The sequence below is a fragment of the Artemia sp. Qi Xiang Cuo genome, chromosome 6 (genome assembly GCF_049724085.1).
Source record: "Artemia sp. Qi Xiang Cuo chromosome 6, ASM4972408v1, whole genome shotgun sequence".
Classification (NCBI taxonomy): Eukaryota; Metazoa; Arthropoda; class Branchiopoda; order Anostraca; family Artemiidae; genus Artemia; species Artemia sp. Qi Xiang Cuo.
This window is the reverse complement of record NC_142799.1, coordinates 65,662,758-65,672,109: the sequence shown is the minus strand read 5'-3', so window position 1 is coordinate 65,672,109 and position 9,352 is coordinate 65,662,758. Positions and strand designations below refer to the sequence as shown.

The window sequence follows — 9,352 nt, the reverse complement described above, 5'->3', positions numbered from 1 at the left end:
AGTAATAGTGTAACATCGTGAGGTGAAAATGCTTAGAGTATCAGACACTAGTAGAGAAAAAAAGGGAGGGGTGTCATGTGGAGAGGTGTTGCTAGTGTGAAAACAGTGTCATAGCGCCATTCTGCTCTGGACCATAAGTATACTTTTTATCGGTTTGGACATCTACCCTTCTCGCAAGATGATCTTCCAAGCTCTCCCATTACGTATTTTTGCTTAAGATATACATCACCGATAATACACAAAACGCGCGTGTGTGTACCGTGCTGGAGGTCCATGGGGTTATTTTAGTCTAGTTTGTGAGATACACTTGCGTCATTCATATTAGACCTGATCACGGGAAATCCAGGGGTCTTCCGGCAAAGCAATGTATCAATGGCTGGAATTTTGTCAAGGCGCGAATCTTGTCAGTGCGCGAATCTTGCTAGCTGAGCGCTAGAAACAGGGATGACCTGACGTTAGAGGGTTGCCGTACAAACTCAATGATAATTTTCCCATTACTACTAGCTTTAAATTATCTCGGGCAAGACCGTTTTTTAGCCTCTTTTGTCGCCTAGCCGAAGCCCGGATTCCATCCCAAGAATGAGTAGACACAGACCAAACTCCCCCCCTGCGCGTAGGATGCCCGGATTCCATACCCCAAAAAGAGTAGACACAGACCAAACTCCCCCACAGCGTACGGGGAGAGCGGGAACAAGAATTTCTCGAAATAGAATTTCCCCTCCTTTGCGTGTTTTGATATTTTGGTGAAAAATACCCCCCCCCCTTGGGAGTATTTTGGGCTGAGACAAACCGCTCGGGGGGACTGGACACTTCCAGTCCCTCCGAGAGACTGAAACCCAAATTTTACAGTAAACACGCCGTTCTAACGAGTGCCAGAAAATGGGGAATCTCAGGTATCATGCAATAGTTTATTTTTAGAGTATGGTTCAAGATACAAAATACTGGGAATGATTTCATCGACAACTTGCTTGGGGCGCTGTACCGTTGGAAGGGAATGACCTTTCGAGTCCTGGTGGGGTCAAGAACTCTAGAAGAAAAATATGAAAGGTGTTTTGAGCGAAAAAGTGAAACGCCAAAAAACAAAATGTCTTCAGGCTTTTGGGCGAAAAACGTCAAAATCGTATTATATGGCAGTGAGGGATGCGCCGACCTTACATAAAGTGTGTGCCGCCATTAAGTTAATGAAAAAAGAACGCTTTGGGGGTTTCGGGTTTCGTTACGTTACAAGCGGGGATTCCTCCATGGGTTCCTGTGGTAGGGTTACGCAAAATTCTATCAAGTATATTAGACCTGTCCGTTTGAAACGGGGTAAGTCGTATGACGTTATTGGAATCCAGAGGGGTGTTTCATGGAGTCTTGCCATCTATTATTAGGAAATTCACTTATTATTACTACTTTTCTATTATACGGACCAAATTCCAAGTAATTGAAATATCTCTGGACTTTTGCCAAGGATGGGAACCTTGCTTGGGGTGGGAATTTAAATAGAAACAAGGACGCAGTGACGCCAGAGGAGATGCGCTTGAATTCAACGGGAAAAGGGAGGATATGCTCTTGAAATCTATGCTCTATGGAGGATATGCTCTATCTAAAAGGGAGGATATGCTCTATGGAAAAAAGGGAGGGCATGTCCATGAAACTGGGGAGGGCATGTCCATGAATGAATAGAGACCTCACTGCTGCCGTCCATCACTTTTGACGCTTGACAAGGAAACAGAACTTCCAATTTTCAACCAAATAAGCCTCTTCTAAAGCTAAACAACCATCCCTTCAATAAAAACTTTACATACCTTCTGGGCATAACTTACAACCCTTGCCCCTAATCTCTGGGGTTTGTTTTAACCCCGAAAGCCTTGTTTTATCTATATTTTTAGACTATTTTGAATAGAATGGCTATCTCAAACTTTCTATTAGATGCAGTTCGGGATAATACGACGTGTGTGTGTGTAGGGGGGACTGCCATCCGTTCACTGTGACTCTTAAATAGAGCACTAGAGCGTCTGATTATCAATACAAGGAGCCCCCTCCAAAGTTTATATGACCATGCTTTCTATAAAAACCTATATGCCTCCAAGGCATAACTTACAACCCTTGCCCTGAGGGCTGGGGGGATTTGTTATACTCAATTACATAATTTCCAGACCTTTCAGATACGTTGAACAAAATGGCTATCTCAAAGTTTTGATTGGAAGTGTTTGGGGAAATGATGGGCGTGGGGGGGGGTTCATTTGCCTCCTGATCACTTTCAACAAATAAAAAAGACACTAGTCCGCTCAATTTCCAATCGAATGAGTCTTTTTAATGCTTCTACGACAAAACTTTCTATATAAACCTTATATGCCCCACGGACATAACTTACGAACCCTTGTCCTGAGGCCTAGGGGGGGATTAATCCTCAAAGACATAATTTCTAGACTTTTCAACTACTTTGAAAAAAAGAGCTATATCAATATGTTGATCGGAAATGTTTGGATAAATGATGGGCGTGGGGGGATTATCCATCCAATTACTTTTGACTGCTAATAAGGGCAATAGCCCTCTCAATTTCCAATCGAATGAGCCCTTTTTGAAGTTTTTACCACAACGCTTTGTACAAAAACCTTGTATGCCTCCAGGGCATACCTTACAACCTTAGCCCTGAGGGGTGTGAGGATTCACACTAAGACATAATTTCCTGACCCTTCAACTACGATCAAAAAAATGCTATATCAAAATGGTCATCGGAAGTGTTTGGGAAAATAATGGGCGTGGGACGGGACTTCCGGCCTCCGATCACTTTCGATTATTAACAGGGGCACTAGGCCTCTAAATTCCCAATTGAATGAGCCCTTTTGGAAATTTCTACGACAACACTTTCTACAAAAGCCTTATATGCCCCCAGGGCATAACTTACAAACTTTGCCCTGGGACTGTGGGGAGTTTGTCATCCTCAAAGACATAATTTCCAGACGTTTCAACTACGTTGACAAAGTGGCTTTCTCAAAATAACGATGAGATGTGTTCGGGAAAATTGTGGGCGTCAAAGTGAGGTTAGTTGTCATCCAATCAATTTCGACTGTTAAAAAGGGCACAAGCCCTTCAATTTCCAATTGAATAAGCCCTTTTTGAAGTTCCCACAACGACGCTTTCTATAAACGCGTTTTAAGCCCCCAGGGAAATTTACAAACCTTGCCCTGAGGTCAATCACTTTCGGCTATTAAAAGGGGCACAATCCCTTACAATTTCCAATCAAATGAGCCCTTTTTGAAGTTTTTACGACAACACTTTCTATAAACACCTTGTATGACCCCAGGCCATAACTCACAACCCTTGTCCTGAGATCTGCTGGGGGAGTGTCATCCTTAAAAATATAATTTCCGGAATTTTCAACTACGTTGAACAAAATGCCTATCTCAAAATTTTGATTGGATGTGTTTGGGGAAATGGTGGGCGTGAGAAGGGGGTTATTTGCCCTCCAATCACTTTTGACCATTGAAAAGGGCACTAGCCCTTTCAATTTCCAACTGAATAAGCCCTTTTTGAGGTCCCTACAACAACGCTTCCTATAAACACGTTTCATGCCCCCAGGGCATAACTTGCAACCCTTTCCGTAAGGGCTGTGACGTGTTTGTCATCCTCAAAGACATAATTTTCGGAACTTTCAACTACTTTGAACAAATGGTGTTTGGAGAAATGGTGGGCGTGATAGGGGGTTTAGTTGCCCTCCAATCACTTTCAACTATTAAAAAGAGCACTGGCCATTTCAATTTCCAATTAAATGATCCCTTCTTGAAGTTTCTCCGACAACGCTTTCTATAAAAACCTTATATTCCTCGGGGGTATAACTTACAACCCTTGCCCTGAGGGCTGTGGGGGAGTTTCATCCTCAAAGACATAATTTCCGGACTTTTCAACTACGTTGGACAAAATTCCCATCTCAAAATTTTTATTGGATGTGTTTGGGGAAATGGTGGGCATAAGAGGGGGGTTAGTTGCCCTCCAATCACTTTTGACTATTAAAAAAGACACTAGCCCTTTCAATTTCCAATTGAATAAGCCCTTTTTGAAATTCTTACAACAACGCTTTCTATAAACATGTCTTATGTCCCCAGGGCATAACTTACAACCCTTGCCCTGAGAGCTGTGAGGGGATTGTCATCCTTAAAGACTTATGTTCCGGACCTTTCAACTACGTTGAACAAAATGGCTAATTAAAATTTTGATTGAATGTGTTTCGGGAAATGGTGGGCGTGATAGTGGGGCTAGTTACCCTACACTCACTTTCGACTATCAAAAAGGGTACTAGCCCTTTCCATTTCCAATCAAATGAGCCCTTTTTGAAGTTTCTACGACAACGCTTCCTATAAAAACCTTATATGCTCCCAGGGCATAACTTTCAACCCTTGTCATGAGATCTGTGGGGGAGTTTCATCCTCATAAGTTCCGGACCTTTCAACTACGTTGAACAAAATGCCTATCTTAAAATTTTGATTGGATGTGTTTGGGGAAATGTTGGGCTTGGGATGGGTGTTAGTTGCCCTCCAATCACTTTCGACTATTAAAAAGGGCACAAGCTTTCCAAATTCCAATTGAATGAGTGATTTTCTAAGATACGAAGTGCCGTGGTCTAAAAGATAAAAACAAAAATAATACATTGTGCCAACATCGTTCTTTACTTAGGCAGCGCTATTACGCTGCCCCTGATTAACTTATCGCTGAAAAGGGTGAGTTTGCTTCAAAATTAAAAGAGGCCATAGTTATCCCTTTGCGTAAAGGAGGTCTGAAGACACATCTTTTGAACTGGACACCGATTTTGATGTTGTTTTTGTTTTCAAAGCTATATGAAAAGGTTATGCATAAAAGATTGTATAACCATCTGAATCTATATGGATTTCTCACAGAAACACAGTTTGGATTGAAGAAAGGCTATTTACGATACATGCAGTCCACCATCTCATAGATTTAGTTAAATCTACACTTGAAGCTTGGAAGCTGGTATTTTCAATTTTCATTGATTTTAGCAAAGCTTTTGATAATGTTGTTTTTAAGGTCTTATTGAGCAGGCTACGTTGTTTAGGTGTTCAGGATGTATCTTTGAATTGGTTTGAGTCTTGTCTTGGAGGGGAAACACTTAGAGTGAATGTTGATGGCTGCAAATCAAGAAGTTATGGAGTTTATTGCGGAGTTCCACAAGGTTCGGTGCTTGGGCCACTACTTTACCTAATTTATATAGATACTATGCAATTTTATATTCCTGGGACATTGATCACGCCCTTCGCGGATGTCTCTGTGTTTGCAGTAACAAAATCTTGCGAAAATCTTTTGATGGAAAAGGCAAATAAGTCCCTAATTGAACTGGCATGTTTTACGAGATGTAGCTGTCTATGTGTTAATGTTTCTAAGGCAAATTTCATGACTTCTTGAAGGATTGGTACTCCCATTTTCTTTAATAATAAAATATGTCTTAGTGATGTGTTCTTAAAACAAGCTTTTAGAGTAAAATGTTTAGGTTTTTGTCTTGATTGCAATTTGAGTTGGAAATTACACTGTGATTCAGTAGCAGCAAAAGTGGCAAAAGGATTGGGTCTTATAAGAAGGCTAAGAAATGAGCTTCCACCAAGAATTCTAATGATCCTTTATCATTTTTTTATCAGTACGTATTTTATCTTATGGTTGTTTTCTGTGGACTAATTCTTTTGTGTCAAGTTTCGACAGAGTTCAAATTTTACAAAATAAAGTTGACCGTGTCTTAGGAGATTATATGAGGTTTGAAAATAGTACTTTGAGTTACTTCACTAAAATGAAAATTCTAAATATTTATAATTTAAGAGATTATCAACTAGCTATTTTTGTTTATCAATGTTTGAATCGTTATGCGTAGGAGTGCTTTTGGTAAATTTTAAGTATAACCCGTTTTATCATCGTTATGAAACTAGACATTCTTCAGGGATAGTGTCTGAGGCTTGGAGTACTCAACCGCAGATCTTTATAGCTACGTTTTGAAAGACCACAGCTGTGGAATTCACTCCCTGAAGGTATAAAGGTGAGAGATAATGTTAGCCAGTTCAAGAGTGGGTTGAAACGTTATCTTCTGGGAAGTTGTTAATAATTTAAGTTGACTTAATTACGTCTCGCTAGCGATTCGTTTCCGCGTCATTTATGGTCTATTAGCGATATTGTTTAATAGTGTGTGCTAATATTTAAAAGTTGTCATATTTTTGCTACTTGTTTGCTTTTTTTTAATTTATAGGTGAAGTATGAATATATACTAGTAGATTATAAAGATGAAAACAACCATCATATACAACCCAATGGGTTTTCCCGATGATTGTGGAAAGATTATGCAAGCATTATTTTGGTTAGTAATTTTTTTTTTCTCTCTCTCTCTCTCTCTCTCTCTCTCTCTCTCTCTCTCTCTCTCTCTCTCTCTCTCTCTCTCTCTCTCTCTCTCTCTCTCTCTCTCTCTCTCTCTCTCTCTCTCTCTCTCTCTCTCTCTCTCTCTCTCTCTCTCTCTCTCTCTCTCTCTCATGGTAGACCAGTTCGACTTTAAATCTTTTGATCTTAAATAGTTTCATAATTTATCTCAACACATTTCTGGTTCACTTAAAAACCTGTACGTCTAGTTCGGCATAAGGCTGCAAGAAAACAAGGCTTCTATTCCATCGCCCAACAAAGCTTGAAAATGTCAAGGAAGCTCAAATCCTCTTTATATTTCTTGGTATACTTCACCTGAAACAACTCAATAAATTACAAACAGCAATAAGGAAGAATGACATTCAATCTTGAACAAACGGCTTCCATGATAAGGCTATTGCTGTGACTCCCATTTCTTCTGTCCGTGTTCACTCCGAAAAGTTTCATCTTCTTCCACTTACCAGACCCCTATGTTTCAAATAAACTTAATATGACTGGAAAAATTCCTGAATCAGAGAACCGTTGACGAAATAACAAAAGAGGGTTTTGAAGATCTTTTATGCTATATACACTGAAACAGGCAATATTAAGAAAATGAAAGATAAAAAAGAGTCTTTCCTTTTTTTACTTTTAAGCTTAGTATGTCAATTTACTTATAGAGCTTATTATTTATTTTTTGCTGTTCACCCACCTTACAAATTCGTTTCTTGCTTGGAACTAATATTTATTATTGGTAGATACAAGTACCCGCCAGAATGTTTAGGCTGAGGAGGAAGGGATATCAAATATCAAAGAGCTTAAAGGTTCTAGATAGAATATCTTAGGCTCTTTGATAGAATATCAAAGAGCCTAAAAACTCGTTTAAATTCTTATTTTCCAAAATTGTCGTGAATAGAGTGTCACTACCTTTTAATACGAGAATAAGGAGGTAATCATGTATGTTTTGTAACAAACCACTTGAAACTGCAAGTACGCCTGTGATCAATGGCGTATCAAGGATTTTTGTTGGTGGGGGGGGGGGTGTTCACAATGAAAAACTTTTAGAAAGAACTTTAAAAACACGTATATATACATTTTGTTGCATTTTTACGAGTCAGAAAAATTTCAGAGGATGTTCAAGCCCGTTATCCCCCCCCCCCCCTGGATACGACATTGTCTGTGATTAAGCATAATATGCCTCGGTGCATACGCAATTTACAATAGGCTACACCAAAAATAAAAATTTGTACTTATAAGGAGACCAAAACAAAGAAAAAAAAATCTATAACATACTAACGAGACCAAACTTATACGGTTCTAACACCAATGGGCCTCATACGATAGTTAATAATTTACTCTATACGTGTGACTAAAATTTCAACTGCACTTGAGTGACTGCGCACACGCAAAAAAGAATCAAGTGATTTATGATCGTCCCAAGATTTCCAATATCTTTTTTTTTGCTTCAAATTGGTCCCCTGCCCCAAGATGGTAGACCCTCACCTGCAGATATCTGCGCTGCTCAGTCAGATAATAAATATGTCAATCCATTAAGCACAAAATCACAGTCAAATGAGCAGCCAAAAATCTTTTTAAAGTAATCTTTACAATCAAAGAGACGAGAGAGAGAGATAGGTGGGGAGAAAGAATGAGAAAAAAGGAAAAGAGAGAGAGAAAGAGATTAAGAGAGAGAAAGAGAGATAAAGTGAGAGTGATAGTGAGAGAGAAAAGGAAGAGATAGAGGGAGAGAGTGAGAGAGAAAGAGAGAGGGGGAGAGAAAAGAGTCTGACCGACAAACAGATAGACTGACAGAAATACAGAGGAACAGAGAGAAAGGGGGGGGGGCAGATATATGTTCAAGCGTGTTTATAATTCTTGTAACTATATTAATCTGCGTTTAAAAATTAATGTTGTGGTTATATTTTATCTTAAATTAATCGTCAGAGTAGAATCTGTTGCTCCAAAAATCTTCAAGTAAAACTAAAACAATGTGTTAAGTTAATTAGCCAATATCTTGAACCAGAATACTAATTAACCACACCCTAAATTTTACACTACACTATCACATAGTGTGTGATTATAAACAAATAAATTAATGGATATACCTTTGCTCCAAAAGCTGTGTAAAATATAAGCATGGCAATTAGTGTCACATGTCCTAGTGCTTTCTTGAATTTGGGATGCTTTTTTAGAGAAAAGTTTGGACACTTTTTGAATTTAGGTATTCCTCTTTCTTGACCTGATAGCTCTTTGAAATTGCTTTCACTTTCATCCTCGCTTCCTGGGGATTGCATGCTAGCCATTCTAGGTTGTATTCATCGTGCTACCTAGAAAGAAGCATATAATTCGAAGTTGAGAATTCATTATTTTCTGTTTGTTTCTTTGCTTTCTCTTTTAGATGAGAATCCGGCTACTGATGTCTGAACACTGTTTTGAAAATTATATTTTCTAACTTGTTTTGATAGCCTTTATTTAAAAATAAACGATCATATAATTCTTATATTTCTATGAATTATTGAATGAGTTCATTCATCAACGAATGAAGGAATGAATTGGGCATTAAGAAAGAATTGTTGTCTGGTAATGGCTTATGCTCGTCTATTGTAAATATGTTGTAAGTTCATCATAGGCAGCGCAATAGCGCTACCTAAGTAAAGAACGATGTTGGCACGATGTATTATTTATTTTTTCTTTTAGACCAGGTCACTTCGTATCGAAGGAGTTGTCGTAAAAGCTTCGAAAAGGACTCATTCGATTGGAAAAAGGGCTTTTGGCATTCTAATTTCCAATCAAAGTAATTGTGATTTGTGGTCAATCAAAGTGATTGGAAGAGAACTAACACCCCTCTTACAAGGTCCCAAAGATCCGAACATTATGTCTTTGAGGATGACACTCCCCCCACAGCCCTCTGGGCAAGGGTTGTAAGTTATACCCTGGGACATATAAGGTTTGTATAGAAAGCGTTGTCGTAGAAACTCCA

At 38.9% G+C, this 9,352-nt stretch overlaps 1 protein-coding gene across 2 annotated transcripts in view; it reads right to left on the bottom strand.

Moving 5' to 3' along the window:
* LOC148951519 (potassium channel, subfamily K, member 16-like) overlaps positions 1 to 8,699 on the bottom strand; it is a 164,785-nt gene extending 156,086 nt beyond the window's left edge. For both annotated transcript variants that reach the window (XM_089090305.1, XM_089090306.1), the window contains exon 1: positions 8,478 to 8,699. In XM_089090305.1, the coding sequence (XP_088946431.1) occupies positions 8,478 to 8,675 (198 nt within the window). In that variant the 5' untranslated portion in view covers positions 8,676 to 8,699. The remainder of the gene's footprint in view (positions 1 to 8,477) is intronic.
* Between the last annotated feature and the right edge of the window lie 653 nt (positions 8,700 to 9,352).